This window comes from Narcine bancroftii, chromosome 7, assembly GCF_036971445.1.
Source record: "Narcine bancroftii isolate sNarBan1 chromosome 7, sNarBan1.hap1, whole genome shotgun sequence".
Classification (NCBI taxonomy): Eukaryota; Metazoa; Chordata; class Chondrichthyes; order Torpediniformes; family Narcinidae; genus Narcine; species Narcine bancroftii.
Window position 1 is genome coordinate 24,647,760 of NC_091475.1, and position 23,548 is coordinate 24,671,307.

A 23,548-nucleotide genomic window follows, 5' to 3' on the forward strand; every position below is an offset into this window, starting at 1 on the left:
TATATAATTTTTTTCCAATGGAATACACTTATTCATTTCCATGTACCATTGCTGTATTCTCAGACTCTCTTCCATTTTCCAAGTTGACATTATACATTTTTTTGCTACTGCTAAGGATATCATATTGAATATTTTTTGTGCTTTCTCCAGTTTGAGACCTAATTCTTTACTTATGTTATTTCTAAGAAAAATTTCTGGATTTTTTGGTATGTTGTTTTTTGTGACTTTATTTAATATCTGATTTAGTTCTTCCCAAAATTTATTAACTTTTGCACATGCCCAAATTACAGGTATTGTTGTTCCCATTTCATTTTTACAGTGAAAACACCCATCCGATATTGTTGGATCCCATTCTTTTAATTTTTGAGGAGTGATATATAGCCTGTGTAACCAATTATACTGTATCATACGTAACTTTGTGTTTATTGTATTCTTCATAGTTGCAGAACATAACTTTTCCCATGTTTCGTTCTTTATCTTTATATTTAAGTCCTTTTCCCACTTTTGTTTGGGTTTATACCTTATTTCATCATTTTCCTTGCCTTGCAGCTTAATGTATATATTTGTTATAAATCTTTTATCATTGTGTCTGTAATCACATATTCAAAGCACCTTCCTTTTGGTAATCTCAATCTGTTTCCCAATTTGTCCCTTAAATAAGCTTTCAGTTGATGGTATGCAAACAATGTTTCGTGCATTATTCCATATTTGTCCTTCAACTGTTCAAATGCTAATAAATTATTTCCCATAAAATAATTTTCTATTCTCTTGATTCCTTTTCTCTTCCATTCTCTAAAGGAAAGGTTATCTACTGTAAAAGGGATTCGTGGATTTTGCCTCAATAGCATTTTTGGTATTTGGTCATTTATTTTTTTCCTTTCTATGTGGATCTTCTTCCATCTATTAAGTAAATGATGCAATACTGGTGAGCTGTTATATTGTACCAGCTTTTCATCCCATTTATAAAGTATACGTTCCAGTACCTTCTCTCCTATTTTATCTAGTTCTATCTTAGTCCAATCTGATTTTTCTCTTGTCTGGTAAAAATCTGATAAGTACCTTAATTATGCAGCTCTGTAATAATTTATGAAGTTTGGTAACTGCAAGCCACCTTGATTGGACCTCTCTGTTAATTTATCTAGCGCTATTCTCAATTTACTCCCTTTCCACAAGAATTTCCTTATTATTCTCCTTAGTTCAGCAAAGAATTTCTCTGTTAAGGGAATTGGTAACGTTTGAAATAAGTATTGTATCCATGGGAACACATTCATTTTAATGCAGTTCACCCTCCCTATCAACGTTAGCGGTAATTCTTTCCAATGTTCTAAGTCTTCCTGTTAATTTCCTTACTAATGGCTGATAATTTAGTTTGTACAAGTGGTTTAAGTTATTGTCTATCCTGATACCTAGGTATTGGATTGCTTGTGTTTGCCATTTAAATGGAGATTCTTTTTTAAGTTCTGTATAATACACATTACTCATTGGCATCACTTCACTTTTATTTGTGTTGACCTTATACCCCGATATTTCTCCATATTCCTTCAATTTCTTATGTAATTCTTTTATTGATTTCTCTGGTTCTGTTAGGTATACTATGATGTCGTCTGCAAATAAGCTGATTTTATACTCCTCCTTTATTTTAATTCCTTTTATTTTATTTTCCTTTCTTATCAGCACTGCCAATGGTTCTATTGCTAAGGCAAACAATAAGGGAGATAATGGACATCCTTGCCTAGTTGATCTGCTTAGTTTGAACTGGTTCGATACATATCCATTTGCCACTACCTTTGCCAACAGTCCATTATATAATGCTCTAATCCAGTAAATATATTTTTCTGGCAGATTGAATTTCTGTAACACTTTAAATAAGTAGTTCCACTCTACCCTGTCAAAAGCCTTTTCTGTGTCTAAAGCAACTGCCACTGTTGTTTTTTTATTCCCTTGAGCTGCATGAATTAAATTAATAAATTTACAGACATCGTCCTTTGTTCGTCTTTTCTTGACAATTCCAGTTTGATCTTGCTTTACTATTTTTGATACACAGTCAGCCTGTATCTGTACTGCATATCTGTTTGCTAATAATTTTTCCATTATCTTATAATCTGCGTTAAGTAAGGATATTGGTCTATATGATGCTGGTGTTAATGGATCCTTCCCCGTCTTTGGTATTACTGTAATTATTGCTGTCTTGCATGAATCTAGAACGCTTCCACCAGCGTTGTTTCCGCTCCATCCTCAACATTCATTGGAGCAACTTCATCACCAACATCGAAGTACTGGAGATGGCAGAGGCCGACAGCATCGAATCCACGCTGCTGAAGATCCAACTGTGCTGGGTAGGTCACATCTCCAGAATGGAGGACCATCGCCTTCCCAAGATCGTGTTATATGGCGAGCTCTCCACTGGCCACCGAGACAGAGGTGCACCAAAGAAGAGGTACAAGGACTGCCTAAAGAAATCTCTCGGTGCCTGCCACATTGACCACCGCCAGTGGGCTGATATCACCTCAAACCGTGCATCTTGGCGCCTCACAGTTCGGCGGGCAGCAACCTCCTTTGAAGAAGACTGCAGAGCCCACCTCACTGACAAAAGACAAAGGAGGAAAAACCCAACACCCAACCCCAACCCACCAATTTTCCCCTGCAACCGCTGCAACCGTGTCTGCCTGTCCCACATCGGACTTGTCAGCCACAAACGAGCCTGCAGCTGACGTGGACATTACCCCTCCATAAATCTTCATCCGTGAAGCCAAGCCAAAGAAGAAAGAAAAGAAAGCATGAATCTGGTAAGTTTTACGTTTCTTGTACCTGATTCATTACTTCTAGGAGAGGAGGAATTAATAACTCTTTAAATGTTTTATAAAATTCTATTGGAAATCTTTCGTCTCCTGGTGTTTTATTGTTTGGCAGCTTTTTTAATATATCCTCTATTTCGAACGGTTTTATCAGTTTGCTTCGAATCCTCTACTTGCAATTTCGGCAGTTCAATGTTAGTTAAAAACTCTTCTATTTTATCATTTTTCCCCTCATTCTCAGTTTGGTATAATTGTTCATAAAATTCCTTAAAGTTTTCATTAATCTCTGTTGGATTATATGTGATTTGTTTGTCCCTTTTCCTTGACACCAATACAGTTCTTTTAGTGCTCTGTTTTAAGTTGCAAGGCCAATAATTTATGTTTTTTCTCCCAATTTGTAATATTTTTGATTTGTTTTCATTATGTTCTTCTCCACCTTGTATGTTTGTAATGTTACATATTTTACTTTTTTGTCCGCCAATTCTCTCTTTTTCTTTATATCATCCCTTTTCACTAGTTCCTTTTCTGCACTTGCTATCTCCCTTTCCAGCTGCTCTATTTCCCGATTATATTCCTTTTTTTTATCTTAGTTACATAGCTTATTATCTGTCCTCTAATGAAGGCTTTCATTGCATCCCATAGTATAGATTTATCTTTAACAGATTCTGTGTTTATTTCAAAATATGTTTTAATTTGGCATTCAATAAACTCTCTAAATTCCTGCCTTTTAAGTAGCATGGGGTTTAACCTCCATCTATATGTTCTTGGTGGGATGTCCTCCAGTTCAATTTCTAATAGCAGGGATGAATGATCTGAAAGTAGTCTAGCTTTATACTCAGTTTTTCTGACTCTCCCTTGAATATGAGCTGACAACAAAAACATATTAATCCATGAGTATGTTTTATGCCTATTCGAGTATTATGAATATTCCTTCTCTTTTGGGTGTTGCCTCCTCCATATATCCATAAGTTTCATTTCCTGCATTGATTTAACCATAAATTTGGCTACTTTATTTTCTTGTTTTTTTTCCAGTTTTATCCAACACTGGATCCAAATTAAGGTTAAAATCCCCTCCTATCAATAAATTTCCTTGAGTATCTGCAATCTTAAAAAAAAAATCTTACATAAACTTTTGATCCTCATCATTAGGTGTGCATATATTGAGAAAATTCCAAAATTCTGAGTATATCTGACACTTTATCATTACATACCTTCCCAATGGGTCTGCTATTTCCACCTCTATCTTGATTGGTACATTTTTGTTAACTAATATAGCTACACCTCTAGCTTTTGAATTATGTGATGCTGCCACTACGTGTCCTACCCAATCTCTCTTCAATTTGTTATGTTCCACCTTGGTTAGATGCGTTTCCTGCACAAATGCTATATCTATTTTTTTCTCTTTTCTGTAAATTTAGTAGCCTCTTCCTTTTAATTTGGTTATGTATTCCATGAATGTTTATGGTCATACAGTTCAACGTGGCCATCTTATATCTTTGTTTTCAGATGAGGAGCTGGTTGATGCCACTCGCCACTTGGATGACTCTCTTGAAGTGCCTCCATATCCCTGTATAGTAAGAGTACCCCCGGTCAGAGGCTTAATTTGTAAACTTTGGGGAGGGTTAATTATCTATAATGTTATTGTTCGTCTTTCAGGCGGCCCCATGGAGGAGTAGGACCCTGTAGATGCAACAACAGTTGAATGTTTTCAAAGAATGTGACAGAAAATAAAGTAAAAAGTAACATTTATATATTCATGCAAGTGAAGTTTGTTCAGTGTAAGTACAATATAGTATTTTTAATGCAGGTGTATTAGTTAGCATTGTAAGAGTAAGTCTCTAACAACCGGAAAATAAACTTATCCAGTATCTATCAATCCCCATAGGTGCCTGACACCAGGGGTTGAACATATATATATTAGTGATGTTCTCCCATTTTCCAGTTCATTTTATTTGTGTTGGACTATCCCTTTGAGAGACCAGATTTTGAAAAATCTTGCAGGTTTTGGAAAGTCACTGTGAACTAGCAGCAGGCTTCGGAGACAGCATGCTCTTTACTTGATACATTTTGCATAGTGAAGGGGAGAAGCCTTGAATTAGACACCATGTGACCAGCTTCTTAAAAAGGCAGTACACATTTTGTTCAAGAGACCATTTTAAGAAGGCAGCATGAGAGAAACATCTTTTCAATCTCCTTTGTGGGATTGAGAAAGCTACTTGGCCTCATTGTGTGGTTATCAACAGACTGTCAGAGTTCCTCCTGTTAATGCAACTTTAAAACCCTTTTGGGGGGGGGGGTCCAGTTGAAATGGTTTCAACTCCCCAAAAAGGGTTTTAAAGTTGCAGAAGAAATACTGCACTCCACTCAACTGACCTGCGAAAAAGGTTCTCGAAGAAATACTGCACTCCACTTTTAATTACTGAAGAAGGCCCTCATCTAAATAGGAATTTCTTTGAAGTACCAAAGCAAAGGTTTTTGTGAGTTAATCAACCTTCTGTCACCTCTGGTCTCTTTCACCAACTTCATGAATTGCTCCTTCCATCTAAGTGCATGTCTCACCATTTAAGGCCTGCGTCTCTCACCATTTTAAAGTCTGCGTATCTCACCATTCATCTAAGGCCTGTGTGTCGCATCAATCTCAAGCACATGCATCAACAGTGAACTTCTGAATTTTAAACTTGGAACTGCCATGTATTAACTATGTGTGTATATTTACTATGTATGTGTCTCTATAAATATATATAAACTGTGTGTGCAGTATGTATGTGTGTGCGTGTATTAACTATGTGTGTATATATACTATGTATATGTATATATAAACATATATATAAACTGTGTGTGCAGTATGTATGTGTGTAAGGTCAAGATGGAATGAAAGGCTTAATTTCTGCAACTTCCCAGTAACATAACAAACACAAGACCCAAGAAGAAAAAGAAAGATAATATTTAAGGAAGGGAATGAACAATAAATAAATAATAAATATTCACAGTTGGAAATAAATTGTAGTGCAACAAAATATGCTGAGTTTGCTATACAGATGATCTGATTGGGCAGCATGTGTGAAGAAAGAAACAGAGTTGACGCTCAGATCAATGAACTTCCATCAGAAGTTTTATTGGAAGGCAAAGAGGGAAAACAGAAGATGAGCCAGAGAGGACAGGAGGGAAATTTCTTTGGCATTGGCTTGGTGAAGGTTGTGGTAGGGAAACCTTCACAATCACCAACAAACACACAAGGCAAAGGCCAATCTTTTCAGCCAGTTGCCGTTCCAACCTGCACACAGAGATGTCCAACATCTAAGTGACAGACTCGCGCATGTAACTGGTTCAGGGTTGTTTATAACAGGGTAGACATTCCTTCTATCAGCCTGAGCGGCACTGACAAGGTGCAGGGGATGAAGGGTGACTGTGACCCATTCTTCTTCATGACATAACAGGAGACCTTCAGGAAATTGTGATTACAGGTGTAAAAATTTCATAACACGTCTATTGTTTGGAAACTAGTCAGCAATACAATTACAGATTGCTGCTCCAGGTTGTGGCAGAGCCTGGTTTTGTATAACACAAGGGAACTAATAGATGCACATCTGTCACTGATGGTGACAGTGGTGGGATCAATGGAAAGTGATGAATTAAAGAATGTTAGCAGAACACTAAAGCGCACATAATTTATTTTCCATTATGTATTTTGACCATCATACTTCTAAACCCTGAGACAACCCTGACTCAGTGTTGCAAGATCTCATTACACCTGCACGTTCTGAGCTGACATGAGACAGGCATGTTTGCAACACATTACATTCACAAGCACTAATAGGAAGTGTGATACTCTTCCCTCCACTCATGTACACACCACTGATTGCCACTCAACCATAGGAAAGACACTATGAGTTCTAGCATGTCCTCTGGGTGGTTCCCCAGTGTGGATAGTGTCGTTTCTCCACCCCACCTCTGTGCAGACAGTGGTCGGCCAGTGTGGGCAGTATCCAGCCAGCTCAGACAGGGCCTCCCCCCGAAGTGCGGACATGGCCTGCCAGTGCAGGAAGTGTCCCCCCAAGTACAGGAAGTGCCCCCCAGTGAGGATGTGGGCCACCAGTGCGGACAGTGACCTGTTAGTGCAGGAAGTGCCCCCCTCCCCACCCCCCCCCCCAGTGTGGAAGTGGTCTGCCAGTGCAGGAAGTGGCCCACAACTACTGAAGAACAAGGACTGGGCTAAGAGTGGCTGGGTGAAATGGTAGTTAAAACAGGGCTGAAAGAGCAACAATGTTAATGGGACACACAGAGTGCCTTCATATTGAAACAGTCGCGGCTTTACAACTAATTTGCAGCATTTGAACAGTAGCATCTTTGATTTTAACCACATATGACAAACTTATTGGAAGACTGCCAAAGGTCAGATGGCACAGAGAGAAGCTGCTTTTATAAAAATCAAAACCCTTTTATAAATTATGCCTGTCACATCCTCGAATTTCAATTACTGAGCATAATACTATATGGTGTGGTGATAGGTCAATCATATTTCTCTTGGCTCAGGATGATCAGAACACATGTGGACTTGACAGAGTAGATCATGCACTTTGATCAGATTACACAGACTGGTGTTATAATTGCCTGGTAATTGGCATGGATCTTCAGAACACGAGGCGAATGTGAAAGTTGCCTTGCAAGTTACAGCTGACAAAGCACTTGGAGCTCATTGCACAATGCTTCGTCTGTTTAAGGATCTCCAGGAATGAAACAAGAAAGTCTGTAGACACTGATTGTAGTTAATACACAAAAGTGCTGGAGAAACTCAGCAGCTCTCGCAGCATCCGTAGCAGGTAAAGATGTATAACCAATGTTTTGGGCTGAGCCCTTCGTCAAGGTTACCTTCTATGGATGCTGCTGGAACTGTTCAGTTTCTCCAGTACTTTTGTGTATTAACAGTTATTCAGGGCATTACCTCCTGAGCCATGAAATGGACAACAGACACACTATGCGAATGAACAGAGCACGGTGCTTAAAAATGGAACTGTCTCATGTGTTTCGAATGTTCCATTGTACCGAAAAATTAAAATGACTCATCTTAGCTTAAAATGGTTGTCTGAAATTTATCTAGAAGCGACATTTTCCCTGACAGGATGTGCTCAAATGACATATCCCACAGGACCCTCATCAGACTCCCAACCCTCGAACAACAGTGATTTCAATCCCTCAGTGCATTTCTTGCAAGAATGAATTCCCGTTAACACTGCAGGTATACCGATTTATGGCATGGAAAAAGGCCCTTCGGTTCAACTACTGCAGACAAAATGGTCTTTCTGACTGCTCCCATTTGCCTGCATTTGGCCCAAACCCCATTCACCCTTCCTATCAATATGCTTGTCCAAAAACAGAATTTTCCTCACCTCTACTACTTCCTCTGGCAGCTCGTTCCATACACCTGCCAAACTCTGTGTGAAAAACCTGCTCTCCAGGCCCCCTCTAAATCTATGCTCTCTAGATTTAGATTCCTTTCTCTTGAGTAAGAGACTACCATCATCCACTGTATCTACCATCACTCACCATATCTATGCCCCCCAAAATTTTGTAAACCTCTAGAATATCCCCTCATCAGTGTCCTCCAGTCCAAGGGAAAATGTGCTTGCCTATCCAGTCTCTCCAATCCAGACTCTGTCCTTGTGAATCTTTCTTACTCTCTCCCAGCTTAATAACATCCTTTCCTTTACAGGGTGATCAAAACTGCACACAATACTCAAAACACAATCTTACCAATATCTTGTACAACTGCAGCATGACATCCCAAGTGCTGCATCCAATGCCCAAACTGATGAAGGCAAGGTGCCAAGCACATTTTTCACCCCTGGCTATCTATGTTGCAACATTTAGGAAACTATGCATCTGCACTCCTTGGTTTCTCTGTTCTACAACATTTTCCAGACTCCCTCCCTTTTACTGTGTATGTCCTGCCTCACTCAGTTTGGCTTAAGCACAAAGCCACATAAAGTTCCCGAATCACCCCTTGCCTTTCCACATTCCAGTAGAAGCTCTCCCTCAGAATTTCCTTCAGTAACTACCCACAACTTGGGATTTATTCCCTTTATTTGCCACAAGACATCTCCTCTGTAATCTGTACAAGGTGCATGAGCTCACTGCTCTTTTGCCAAACTTCTATAGACTATGTCTAGAGTAAATACAGATAGAAAAACGTTTCAAGACCTCCTCATCTCTTTTGGTTCCATAAACAGATGACCACTCTGATTTTCAAGACAACCAATTTTGTCCCTTGCTCTTCATATATCTGTTGAAGCCCTTGGGATTTTCCTTCACCTTATCTTCCAGAGTGAACTTCTGCTTTCTTTTAAACCTCCTGATTTTCTTCTTATGTTTTATCTTATCATTTGTTCCTTCCTACCTATACCTGCTGTGTACCTTCTTAAACAGGGCCTCTTGAAACAAAGGTTCCTTATACTTGTTAACCTTGCCTTTAATTTTGCCAGGAACATACAAATACTGTACTCTTAAAATTTCACATTTGAAGGCCACCCACTTTCCATGCACACATTTGCCAGAGAACAAACTTTCCCAATCCACACTTACTAGATCCTTTTTGAGTCCATCAAAATTGGCCTTAATCCAATTTAGAATCTCAAACTGAAGATCAGACCTATCCCTGTTCATAATTTTCTTGCAACTAATGGCATTACACAAACTTTTATCACCTGCCCTATCTCATTCCCTCATGGGAAATCCAGAATTGCACTTTCTCTGGTTGGAATCTCTACTTATAGCCTCAGTAGATGAGCCTTCCAGTCCAGACTGAGCACTGTTGTGACATTTTCCCTGACTAGCAATGTCACCCCTGCCCTTCCATTCCTCCCTCTCTATCGCATCTGAAACAATGGAACATTGACCTGCCAGTCTTATGCCTTCTGACTAACGGCCTCAAAGTCATAATTCTATGTGCTAATCCACGCTAACCTAACCCACTGAACTCACTGTGCAGGATGTCCTCACCCTTCCTACCCACATTATTGGTCCCTACATAGACCATGATATCTGGATGCTCACCCTCCCTCATGAGAATGCTGTGAAGTCGATCCAAGATCTCCCGGATCATGACAGCAGAGGGGAGGAGGAGGGGACAACATACCATCTTGATCTCAGCCCTTAGCCACCGAATTCCCCCATCATTACAGTTCTCCTCTCCTCATTCTATTCTTTGGAGCCAGACATCTGACCATTGTGGCTTGTCCCTGTTATGTAGTCCCCTCAACAGTGTCCAAAGGAGTAAATGTGTCATTGATGGCAACGGCATGAGACAATGGGATGGTGAAACTGTACATAAGTAGTAGTTTGTAAATTTCTCACATTTTGTCATTAAAGTAAAACCTCTGTTATCTGCAATTCAAGCATCCGGCAGCCTCAAGCAGCTGGCAGCCTTAAGCAACCAACAACCTCTTTGTAAGGTGAGAGGGAGAGAGAAGAGATGTGTGTGAGAGCAGTTTGCTGTTCTCAGTGTCAGCTGTGGGAGGTTCTGGAGTCTTCTAGCCTTCTGGACATCCACGTCTGCACTAGATGTGCTAAGCTTCAGCGTCTCAGGGTCCAGTCAGGGAACTGGAGCTGCAGCTCGATGACCTCGCTCTGGTCAGGGAGAGAGAAGTTGTCATAGATAGAAGTTATAGCCAGATGATCTCACCAGGGCCATGGGAGGAGAATAAGTGGGTTATAGTTAGGAGAGGGAAAGGGAAGAGATAGGTACAAGAGAGGGCTCCTGTGCCTGTGGCCCTCAACAATAGGTATTCCTCCTTGAGTACTGTTGGGGGGTGTGGCTGTCAGGCTGGGGAAGACAGCAGTGGTTGTACCTCTGGCACAAGGTCAGCTTCTGTAGCCCAAAAGGGTAGAGAAATGAAGAGAAGAGCAATAGTTATAGGGGATTCAATGGTCAGGACAACAGATAGGGGATTCTGTGGATACGATAAAGAAAACTGGATGGTGGTTTGCCTCTCTGGTGCCAAGGCCCACGATGTAACTTTTCGTGTACATGACATCCAAAGGATGGGAGGGTAATGAGCCAGAGGTCATGGTAGATGTTGGTAGCAACGACATAGGGAGGATGAGTGAAGTGGTCCTAAAAAAAGAATATAGGGAGTTAGGTAGGGAGCTAAAAAGAAGGACTGCAAAGGGGGTAATCTCTGGATTATTTCCAGTGCCACGCGATAGTGAGGGAAAGAATAGTATCAGGTGGAGGATGAATGCGTGGCTAAAGCGATGGAGTAAGGGACAGGGATACAAGTTCTTGGATCTCTGGGACCTATTTTGGGGGAGGTGGGTCTTGTACCAAATGGACAGGTTACATCTGAATCCCAGAGGGACCAGGATCCTAGTGGGGGCATTTGCTGGGGCTACTAAGGAGGCTTTAAACTAGTGCGGTGGGGGGAAGGGGTCTATAAAAAGGAGAACAGCAAAGAGAAGGTTTGTCAGCAATGAGAGAAAGCTTGTAGACAAAGTTTGGGGATGGAAAGGTAGGTGATTGAGAAGGAAAAAGATTGGTGCCATGATGGAGGAGGGATGATGGTAATAAATAAAATCCGTAAAGATGGGGATAAGCAGAAGGTAAGATGTATGAAATCTCTGAAATGCATTTACTTTAATGCTAGGAGTATTGTAAGGAAGGTGGACGAGCTGAAGGTGTGGATAGACACTTGGCAGTATGATGTGATGGCGATTAGCAAGATGTGGTTGCAGGAGGGGTGTGACTGGCAGCTAAGTATTCTGGGATTTTGCTGCTTTAGGTGTGATAGAATTGGAGGGGTGGGGGGGATGTTGCTTGTCAAAGAAAATATTGCAGTGGTGCTGATGCGAGATAGATTGGAGGGCTCGTCAAGGGAGGCGGTGTGGGTGGGATTAAAAAATGGAAAAGGTGAGGTTATAATCATTGGGGTGTATTATAGAGCAACTAGTGGGGAGTGAGAAATAGAGGAGTAAATGTGTAAGGAAATAGCTGAGATTTGTAATAAGCACAGGGTTGTGTTAGTGGGGGATTTTAATTTTCCCAATATAGATTGAGAAAAATGCATTCTGTGAAGGGGCTGGATGGATTAGAATGTGTAAAATGCGTGCAGGATAATTTTTTGCAGCAATATGTTGAGGTACTGACTAGAGAAGGGACAGTGTTGTATCTACATTTGGGGAATGAAATAAGGCAAGTGACTGAGGTGTATGTTGGGGAGCACTTCGGATCCAATGATCAGGGAACCATCAGTTTCAATATAATTCTGGTCCAACAATGAAGGTTTTTGAGTGGGGGAAATCCAGATTTGATGAAATGAGAAGGGATTTGCAAAGAGTGGTTTGGGCTGATTTGTTTTATGGGAAGGAGGTAGAGGAGAATGGGGGCATTTAAAGGTGAGATTTTGAGAGTGCAGAATCTTTATTTTCCTGTTAGGATAAAAGGCAGGGCCAAAAGTTTGAGAGAGCCATGGTTTTCAAGGGAGATTAGAGAGTTGGTTTGAGATAAAAGGGAGGCCTACATTAAATACAGGAAGCAAGGTTTAAACGAGATGCTCAGATATACATGGATTGTAAAAAGAAGCTTTAGAAAGAAATTAGGATAGCGAAAAGAAGGTACGAGGTGGCTATAGCGAACAGGCTGAAGGTAAACCCAAAGGGTTTTTACAAATATGTGAATAACGAAAGAAGAATGAAGGATAAAATTGGTCCCTTAGAGAATCAGAACTGACAAATGTGTGCGGAGCTGAATGAGATGGGGGAGACATTGAATGAGTTCTTCTCGTCGGTATTCACTAAGGAAAAGATATTGAATTGTGTAGGCTAAGAGATACAAAGGGGGTAATTAAGGAAAATGTAGGGATTAGGAAAGAGGGGGTGTTGGAACTTTTGAGGCATATAAAGGTGGATAAGTCTCTGAGTCCCAATGGGATTTTCCCCAGGACCTTGAGGGGTCAGGGAGGAAATACGGAGACTCTGATGGTGATTTTTCAACAGTCACTTAAGGGAAGCATGGGGCCACTTGATTGGTGTGTCACAAATGTGATTCCTCTGTTTAAAAAGGGCTCCAGGTGTAGGCCCAGCAATTATCAGCCAGTAAGTTTGACGTCGGTGGTTGGTAAACTAATGGAAAGCATTCTTAGAGATTACATGTATAAGTATCTAGAGGGGCAGGGACTGATGAGGGACACTCAATATAGTTTTTTGAGGGGAAGGTCATGTTTGACAAGTCTTGTTGAATTTTTTGAGGAGGTGACTAGGAAGGTTGATGAGAATAGAGCAGTAGATGTAGTCTATATGGATTTCAGTAAGGTCTTCGATAAGGTTCCACTTGGAAGGTTGGTAAGGAAGGTTCAGGTGCTAGGTATTAATGTTGAGATAGTCAGATGAGTTCAGTGGTGGCTAGAAGATAGTCATGGTGGAGGCCAGCGATAAGCGGTGTGCCTCAGGGCTCAGTGTTGGGTCCCTTGTTGTTCGTCATTTACATTAATGATTTGGATGATAGAATGCTGAATTGGGTTAGTAAATATGCAGACAATACAAAAATAGGGGGAGTTGTGGATGGTGATGATGGTTTTCGGGGACTGCAGAAGGATTTAGACTGCTTAGAAGAGTGGGCTGAAAGATGGCAGATGAAGTTTAATATCGATAAGTGTGAAGTGCTTCATTTTGGGAAGAATAATCAAAATAAGACATAGCAGTGAAGGGAAGGGCATTGAGGAATGCAGGAAGGCTCATGGTATGCTGGCCTTTATAAATAAAAGCATAGAATATAGGTGCTGGGAGGTGATGTTGAGACTGTTCAAGGAATTGGTGAGGCCAAATTTGGAATATTGTATGCAGTTCTGGTTCCCAAATTATAGGAAGGATATCTATAAGGTAGAGTGGGTGCAGAAAAGATTTACTAAGAGTAAGATACTGCCTGGATTGCAGTATCTAGAATACAAAGAAAGATTGAGTAGACTGGATCTTTATTCATGGAAACATAGAAGGTTGAGGTGGAATTTGATAGAGGTATTTAAAATTATGAGGAGGATAGACAGAGTAGATGTGAATAGGCTCTTCCCCTTGAGGGTAGGGGAAAATGGAATGAGGGGGCATGTTAAGGGTTAGGGGGCCGAAGTTTAGAAGTACATGATAGGAATCTTCTTCACTCAGAGAGTGGTGGAATGACTTTCTGAAAGAGGGGGTTGCAGCAGGGTCAATTTTGTCATTTATGAGAAGGCTTTCGCGCAAACAGAGGAACCACTGACATGGTCTTTGCCCTCAGACAGCTCCAAGAAAAGTGCAGAGAACAAAACAAAGGACTCTACATCACCTTTGTTGACCTCACCAAAGCCTTCGACACCGTGAGCAGGAAAGGGCTTTGGCAAATACTAGAGCGCATCGGATGTCCCCCAAAGTTCCTCAACATGATTATCCAACTGCACGAAAACCAACAAGGTCGGGTCAGATACAGCAATGAGCTCTCTGAACCCTTCTCCATTAACAAAGGCGTGAAGCAAGGCTGTGTTCTCGCACCAACCCTCTTTTCAATCTTCTTCAGCATGATGCTGAACCAAGCCATGAAAGACCCCAACAATGAAGACGCTGTTTACATCCGGTACCGCACGGATGGCAGTCTCTTCAATCTGAGGCGCCTGCAAGCTCACACCAAGACACAAGAGAAACTTGTCCGTGAACTACTCTTTGCAGATGATGCCGCTTTAGTTGCCCATTCAGAGCCAGCTCTTCAGCGCTTGACGTCCTGCTTTGCAGAAACTGCCAAAATGTTTGGCCTGGAAGTCAGCCTGAAGAAAACTGAGGTCCTCCATCAGCCAGCTCCCCACCATGACTACCAGCCCCCCCACATCTCCATCGGGCACACAAAACTCAAAACGGTCAACCAGTTTACCTATCTCGGCTGCACCATTTCATCAGATGCAAGGATCGACAATGAGATAGACAACAGACTCGCCAAGGCAAATAGCGCCTTTGGAAGACTACACAAAAGAGTCTGGAAAAACAACCAACTGAAAAACCTCACAAAGATAAGCGTATACAGAGCCGTTGTCATACCCACACTCCTGTTCGGCTCCGAATCATGGGTCCTCTACCGGCACCACCTACGGCTCCTAGAACGCTTCCACCAGCGTTGTCTCCGCTCCATCCTCAACATCCATTGGAGCGCTCACACCCCTAACGTCGAGGTACTCGAGATGGCAGAGGTCGACAGCATCGAGTCCACGCTGCTGAAGATCCAGCTGCGCTGGATGGGTCACGTCTCCAGAATGGAGGACCATCGCCTTCCCAAGATCGTATTATATGGCGAGCTCTCCACTGGCCACCGTGACAGAGGTGCACCAAAGAAAAGGTACAAGGACTGCCTAAAGAAATCTCTTGGTGCCTGCCACATTGACCACCGCCAGTGGGCTGATAACGCCTCAAACCGTGCATCTTGGCGCCTCACAGTTTGGCGGGCAGCAGCCTCCTTTGAAGAAGACCGCAGAGCCCACCTCACTGACAAAAGGCAAAGGAGGAAAAACCCAACACCCAACCCCAACCAACCAATTTTCCCTTGCAACCGCTGCAATCGTGTCTGCCTGTCCCGCATCGGACTGGTCAGCCACAAACGAGCCTGCAGCTGACGTGGACTTTTTACCCCCTCCATAAATCTTCGTCCGCGAAGCCAAGCCAAAGAAGAAGAAGAAAGAAAGAAGATGATTATATGGATGTGAGGGGATTGGAGGGTTATAGACAGGGAGCGGGTAGGTGGAACTAGAGGAGTTCATAAATCGGTGTGGACTAGAGGGGCCGAGATGGCCTGTTTCTGCACTGTAATTTTATCTGGTTATATGGTTATAACTGGCAGCCTCAAGCAATTGGCAAAAAAAATAATGGAAAATAAATAGGTGAAAAATACAGAAATTTCAAATTGGCATGCCTCACTGTTAGTTCACCAATCACATAACAAGCAATCTCAAGCAACTGGAAAATGCACTTAACTGGCATCTACCAATCCCTATTGGTGCCGGTACCAGGGGTTTTACTGCATTTAGAGCAGTTAAATGCAGAGATAGATCTTTTGATATGAGCGAGGACTTTGCAGTGATGACAACATGAGCATTTTGGGCAAGAAGCACACACTCCAACACCATCCACAGACAGTGACATTCCTCTCACTGTTTAACAAAATATGTAAGTTTCAGGATCTAAGTCACTAATCTGACATACCTTTAGGGGTTTTGTGAAAAGTTGTGAAACATAGGAAAGTATACTATATTACATAAAGTGAGATAAAGTTTAAATTTGACACAGTATACCTGATCAAGTGAAAAAGGTTCTTTCATGAGCAGTCCAACAAGTCAACTTTAACATTCATGCAACTATGTTACGCAGAATGACAGACGCACAATTTCAGGACTTGGGATTACACTGAAAAGGAAGATGAATGTCTACCAATACACAAAATGCTGGAGAAACTCAATAGAATTTCTCCAGCACTTTGGTGTGTAGAACTCCAATCACAGCATCTAGACTTTTCTGTTGAAATTCATTGATCACCAAGTATGAGCAACAAGAGAACACTGATGTGGGGTTCATTCAGGAGCCTGATGGCTGCAGGGAAGAAAATATCTTTAAGCCTGTTGGTGCTAATTTGCATTCTTGAGGTTCCTCCCCTATGGGAGGAGGGAAAAGAAAGCATGTCACTAGTGTGATGGGACCTTCAGTCTGTTGGCAGCCTTTCCCAGGCAGCAAGAGATATAGATGAAGTCCATGTAGGGATAAGTTTGCCTGGTATTCTGAGCTGCATTTACCACCTTCTGTAGCTTCTGATCTTGAGCAAAGCAGCTCCCGTCCCATGCTGTGACGCGCCCAGCAAGTCTGCTCTCGATAGTGCACCTATAGGTTGTTGAGGGACAAGGGGGCACATGCTGAACTTCCTTAGTCTTCGCAGGATGTAGAGGCATTGACTGAAGCACCTTCTTGACTGTCATATCAATGTTTTGATCTGGATCAGGCCATTAAAGATATTTATTCCTGAGAACTTGAAGCTATCTACTATTCCTACTTCAGTGCCATTGTTGTGAACAGGGATGTGGATTCTAACCTTTTCCTGAAGTCAATGATCAACTCATTGGCTTCAATGTAGTGTGATACAGTTGATGTGGAGCATTGGATCAGAAATCAATCCACAGGACCATAAGAGCGGCAGGGAGGATCAATGGGATTTGCCGGGATCTTTGTCTAAAGAGGGTGCACAAAATTATTGAGAACCCCTACCACCAGTATCTTTCAGCTATTCCCTTCAGGAAAGAGATGTAGGAGTATCATAGCCAGAACTAAGGGAAAAGGCCTCAAGATTCAGGGTAGTAAATTTAGGACAAAGCTGAGGAGGAACTGCTTTTCCTGGAAGGCGGCAAATTTGTGGAATTTGGTGCGTATTAAAGAAGTGAAGGCAACCTCAGTAAATATATTTAAGACAAGGTTGGATAGATTTCTACATAGCAGGGAAATTAAGGGATATGGGGAAATGGCAGGTAGGTGGAAATGAGCCTGTTTTCAGATCAGCCATGAGCAGGTTCAATGGCTGGATGGCCCACTCTTGTTCCCATTTCATATGTTCTTCCACTAGGTTGAGAAATAGCATCTTCCCATGGGCAGTGAGACTGCTCAATGACTGATAAACTGCTTCATACAAACCATCTGTGACTCAACTATTTATTTGAAAGTAAAATTTATTTATTTTAATATTTGTATATAAGTACTATGCAGGTGTATCGTTTGTCTGTATGTATGTTTGCAGAGTATTGCACCAAGGACTGGAGAACACTGTTTTGTTGGGTTGCACTTGTACAATTGGATAAGAATAAACTTGACTTACACCTGTATAATCGGATGATAATAAATTGAACGAACTTGATAATGATGTTGTCTGTGATTTTGAAGATGGAAATGGATTTACCTGTACAGTCATGGGTGTTGAGGGAGCATAGTAGGGGACTGAGTACATGGTTGAGGAGTCCCAGAACTGAGTGCGATTGTAGATGAAATGTTGTTACACATCTTCACTGATTGTGGTATGTTTGACAGGAAGACCAAGGATCTGGTCAAATAAGATCCAAACATCCTTAGGAAAATCCTGTTTGAAACATTCTGCACATCCTCTTCACTTGTGGAAGAATACAATGAGAATATCTCCAATACAAACTGCTTCTGGTCATTGTACAAATAGCAGGTGAATCTCAAATGGCCTTTTAACATTTCACTGTGATCTCATCAAAAGTTAAGCAAATGCCAAGGAGACATAACCATCTGCAAATTGATCCATGCAGTTTAACATCTCACATTTAAGATGGATTAACCTGCAGAATGCATTTTATTTTCCATCTACAAGCTTCTCCAAAGAAAAATTATCCTCAAAACTTCAGTGAGAAGATTTATATTCTATAGCATGCACGTCACCTTAAAATCCAGTGAAACGTTCCCCACCTGATGGATTACTCTGAAGCACAGTGATGTGATATGGGACACAAAACAGCACAGGAACAGGCCCTTCGGTCCATATGTCTGTGCTGTACATGATGCCAAATCAAACTAAACCTCTGCTGCTTGCACCTGATGCATGTCCCACTATCCCCTACCTCTGTCCATCATGTTCTCTTTATTTGTACTGGACCATATATTGTATCAAGACATCTTGCAAGAACCAGTAACATTTTGGACAGAGCAAGGTTCCAAAAAACAGCAATGAACTGAAAGAAGAATTAAATCTTTTTCACATTAGTGATGTTGCTTGGTCACATCCTGTCTCCTTCAGATTGTGACTTTACACCATAAGTAACCACCATACCCAATGGAACAGGTCTAACAGTGAGCTTCAACACTGCAGCACATGGACTGCCCACCTGTCAGTAACAGCAACATCAAATGTCAACACCACCTGAAAGCTCGCACGATGAGGGGCATGAACCTTTCAGAAAGAATTATTTTAGACAATGGTCTTCTCTATTTAAGACACTGGAAAAATTTGGTATAGGCAGAAAATTGGATAAATTGGATAAAAACTCTTTAACATAAACCACAAGCCAAAATGATAACTAATAATCATATATCAGGGGTTTTTCCCTTGAGCAGATCAGGTAGACAGGGGTGACTTCTGTCCCTAGTGCTTTATATTCTTGCGATTGAACTGTTGGTGGAAATTATAAAGAGAGGTCTGGATTTTGAGGGCTTCAAAGTTGGTGAAGAACATAAAAATGAGCTTATTTGCTGATGATGTGCTATTATATATTGTCTGGTCCAGCTGAGTCCTTGAGAAAATTGCAAACAACATTAGAAAAATATGGATGAGTATCAGGTTATAAAATAAATATGGACAAGAGTGAGATAATTGGTGAATTTTGATTATGAAAGATATCAAAAAGATAGTAAATTTAAATGGAAGAAAGTTGGAACCAAATATTTAGGACAAATAATATTTTACAGAACTTAAATAAATTTAATTGTACTCTTCTTTTAGAAAAAATAGAGAAAGATTTACAGAAATGGAAAGACTTGCCATTTACTTTAATGTGAAGAGTATATTGTATTAAAATGAAGGTGATGCCAAGATTACAGTATCTTTTTCAATTGGTGCCTATTGCACTACCTAAAAATTTCTTTAAATTATTAAATAATTATCTACGACAATTCCTATGGAATAAAGAAGTGCCGAGAATTTCATTGGAAATGCTAACATGGGATTATAAACTGAGAGAATTTAAGCTTCTGGATTTTAAAAAGTTGTGGTGGCTCACCTACGTGGCAGGTAAACTGACGCCAGCAGTTGTGTTTGAGTCCACAGTTAGAGATATACATGGGAGCTCTCAATGTTGGGAAAAACAGTTGATATCACTTCTATCCCGCACAAGCGCTGAGACCGCTAGGACCAGCATGGACCTTTTTAAGCGCACGAAATTGAATCAATAAATCAGTTGGCTTGAAACGCGACTCGCCTCAGTGTATTTCTTCCACTCACAATGTCTGATATGTGGACATTGCCAGCCCACTACCCATCTCAAGAGGAACAAGGTACCTATTTACAATGGTGGACAGATTCACAAGGTGGCTGGAAGCCATCCCAATCTCTGACACGATGGCAGAGACATGCGCCAGGACGCTGATCACAACCTGGGTAGCGAGGTTTGGGCTCCCCGCCCACATCACCTCAGACATTGGGGCACAGTTCACCTTGGCTTTGTGGTCAGCGGCAGTGCAGCTACGAGGAATCCAGCTCCACCAGATGACTGTGTACTACCCTCAATCGAATGGCCTGGTGAAACGTTTTCACAGGCAGTTGAAGTCAGCCCTAATGGCATGCCTTCAAGGGACCAACTTGGTAGACAAACTCCCCTGGGTGCTACTAGGCATCCACACAGCCCCCAAGGAAAACCTGGTTGAACTAGTTTATGGTGCACCTGTCACAGTACTTGGCAAATTCATGCCTGAACTCCATGGCCAAGAGAACACACCAGCAGAGGTCCTGACCAGATTTCGGGGAAGACTCAGCCCTCCTTTGTACCCAAAGACCTGCAGCAGAGTGAGTATGTGTTTGTCTGCCAAGGACTGCACAGACCACCCTGCAGCAGCTATATGACAAAGGAATAAGATATTTTGATGATTTTTATGTGGAGGGATCACTTATGTCTTTTGAACAATTAATAAATATGATGTAGCTAATGGGACTTTGTTTTTTCCTGCTAAGATAATTCCTAAGAGAAAGATAGGGAACAAATTTGGTTCCACCTGAAATTAGTGAAATGGAACAAACAATCTGGCTGGGAAATTCACCTAAATTTATAATTAAGATGTAGTATGCTCTCCAGAATGAAAGTACAAGACCAGGTTTACAGAGATTGAGATTGAGATTGAGAGATGAGAAATGGGTATTGCAATAATGGAAAAACAGGTGCTGCAATAATGGAAAGATTTTGGTCTGACTGGTGTTTGGATAGCAATGACATCAATTATAAATGCAAGATACGGATTAGTTCAATATAATTTCCTACACCAATTATATCTCACACCACAGAAGTTGCATAAGGCAAAATCTGAAGTATCGGAGATGTGTTTCAGATGTGGAACAGAAATAGGAACATTTTTACATGCTCGGTGGTCTTGTGGGAAAGTGAGACCTTAATATTAACAAGGATAACAGGGGTAGCCTTCATGGGCGACCTGGAGCTTTATTTTTTGGGTAACTTTATTGAAATAAGCAATAAATTAACTAAATTCCAAATTTAATTTGTTAAAATAGCCTTAGCAGTGGCTAAGAAATGTATTGCAATTACTTGGAAATCCTACTCTCCTCTACATATAGCACAATGGACTGCAGAAATGAATAGTTGCATACCTATGGAAAAAAAATTACACATCTATAGATATATATATACACTTTGATATTGGAGAATTTACTATGTATATTTTTAGAAAAAACAACAATAAAATATTAAAAATCAAAAATTATTTTAGCCAACAGGAATTTGATGCCCTGTTCCAATAATTTCAGCTGAGGTAAACACCTTCTGCTACCTTCACTGTTGCTCAAGTAGCTGGTAATATGAAGTTTCAGGCAGACAAAACAGCATCCAAACATGTCACAAAGTGCTTCACATAACAAGCAGTATTGAGCAGAAAGCTCTGGAAGTGGTTACTTATAAACATGCAATGCCTTGTCTTGTACCTGACAATCAGGAAACTGCATTGAAATCTGTAATTACAATTACAGCACCCAATCTCTGCTGGCAACTCATAGACAAAGGCTTATTACATTTCTTTCCATACAGAAGCTTAAGTAACTGCAGATTAGAGATCTTCCCCTTGGGATATATGCCAGGAATTTTCAACCAAGACAGACTTTATTAGAAGATCAGCTAGTACAACAAATGCATTTGCAGCAGGAGAGGCTGCTATAATGAGATCTGATTGTGGGTCATCAGCCAAACCTTTCAAAGTGATTATTTACTCCTAGGAGAATACAAGTTGGTTGAGGAGTTTACAATCTTTCTGAGAGATCTTTAATTTAATCTACAGAAAGTGAGTAAGTAAACTGGAGGCATACTTTTTCTTTAAGGCATCAGCATTCTGAACTAATTACACAAGTCCTGCATAATGGGATTTATTCGCAGTCAGTTTACACAAACTCAAACTCTGGATCATTTATCCAGACAAAAGAAACTTTTGGAACTATGATGCAAAGTTCAGACACAAGATTAATGGGCTGCTGTACCACCAGAGTCCATGATTCTCGAGGAGAAGGGACGAATTAAGTCATTCTTCTTACAAGCTAACACAGACACGCTGGGCTAAAAAGCATCCTGTACAATTCCTTCTGATTTATCCATGGCAATCTGAATGATTAAGGAACAGACAAGGAATCACCAAACTAATAACCCAAATGCCAAAACTCACAATCCATGGGATGTATCTTCAAATATCATTTGGCAACACTGCAATTTAAATCTGGAATTAAAAGGAATGATTAATTATGGCTGCAATGATCACAAAAGTGACGAGATTGTGTAACAACTTACCTAGTTCAGTCATGTCTTTGAGAAGAAGAAACCTGGCCCACGTCCCACTTCAAAGCTGCAGCAAACCTTTATACCAGGCCAGAAAACTGCACAGCTGTACCCATACTACTGAACTGGACAAAGAATAACACCGAACGACCATATTGACCATGGCATCACATTCAGACAGGGTTAAGTTGTTCCTGGCACCAGACAATCTTATACAGTATCCATCACAATTCCAGGGAGCATACTGTCCCTCTGACAGGGCCAACCTTCCAGGGGCAGTGACACACAAAGTGGGAGTTGGCCTGGCATCCTTCACATTGATTCCAGCCTCATGACACGAGAGCAACTTTGGACAAGGCAGCCTCCTCTTGGTTCCCACCTCCTGTCCTCCTACAGCTGGTGGATCAATGCTCCTCTATGTTGAGCATTACTTGGAAGCACTGAAAGAAATTAGGGCACAAATCCTCTCTGGGTGGGGATTTCAGAGTCCTTCACCAGGAGTGACTGGCAGTTCCTCTACAAACAGAGCTGACCTTACAACCCATGGATCAGGTTGGATCTCTACAGCCCCACACATTTTGTCATGAGTGAGATGGACAATTAAGTTGCCAATAGGAGAAGAAGACTCCAAAAATGTCACCACCCAGAATGTGTGTGCTGGAGACAGGGGATCAGCATAAAGTACCATGGCTATTTAGTCAATACAGGTGACTAAATAAGGCTATCATAATAAATCTTTTTTTGTGCTCCATCCAAAAAATCGAGTCCAAATTCTTTACTTCTTATATTACTTAGAAGAAAGATCTTTGGATTTTTTGGTATGTTGCTTTTCGTGATTTTATTTAATACCTGATTTAGATCTTCCCAAAACTTTTCCACTTTCTTATTTAAAAGATTTATAACAAACATGTACATCAAACTGCAAGAGAAAGAGAACAAGGAAAAATGGGAACAAGATCTAAACATAAAGATAAAGAATGAAACATGGGAAAAGCTATGCTCCGGAACTACGAGAAATACAATAAACACGAGGTTACGCATGATACAATATAATTGTTTACACAGGCTACAGTTCCTCAGATAGCTTTGCTAAGTACATAATATGGTGTATGCATAAGTTACAAATCACATAACATCCTATTTCACAGAGCGTACCGTGGATGTTAAGCGACGCTTGACTGTACAGTTTTTTTGCACTACCAATAAGTGGTAATTCTGCCT

The 23,548-nt window shown here is 41.0% G+C and overlaps 1 protein-coding gene across 20 annotated transcripts in view; it reads right to left on the minus strand.

The window, feature by feature from the left end:
- Window positions 1-23,548, minus strand: part of cadm2b (cell adhesion molecule 2b) — a 1,102,220-nt gene that overhangs the window by 356,988 nt on the left and 721,684 nt on the right. For 2 of the 20 annotated variants that reach the window (XM_069889151.1, XM_069889148.1), the window contains exon 1: window positions 22,340-22,596. The exons of the other annotated variants lie outside the window; for them this stretch is intronic. In XM_069889151.1, coding sequence (XP_069745252.1) covers window positions 22,340-22,352 — 13 coding nt within the window. In that variant the 5' untranslated portion in view covers window positions 22,353-22,596. Of the gene's footprint in view, window positions 1-22,339; window positions 22,597-23,548 lie in introns of those variants that run through there. 20 annotated transcript variants of the gene reach the window in all.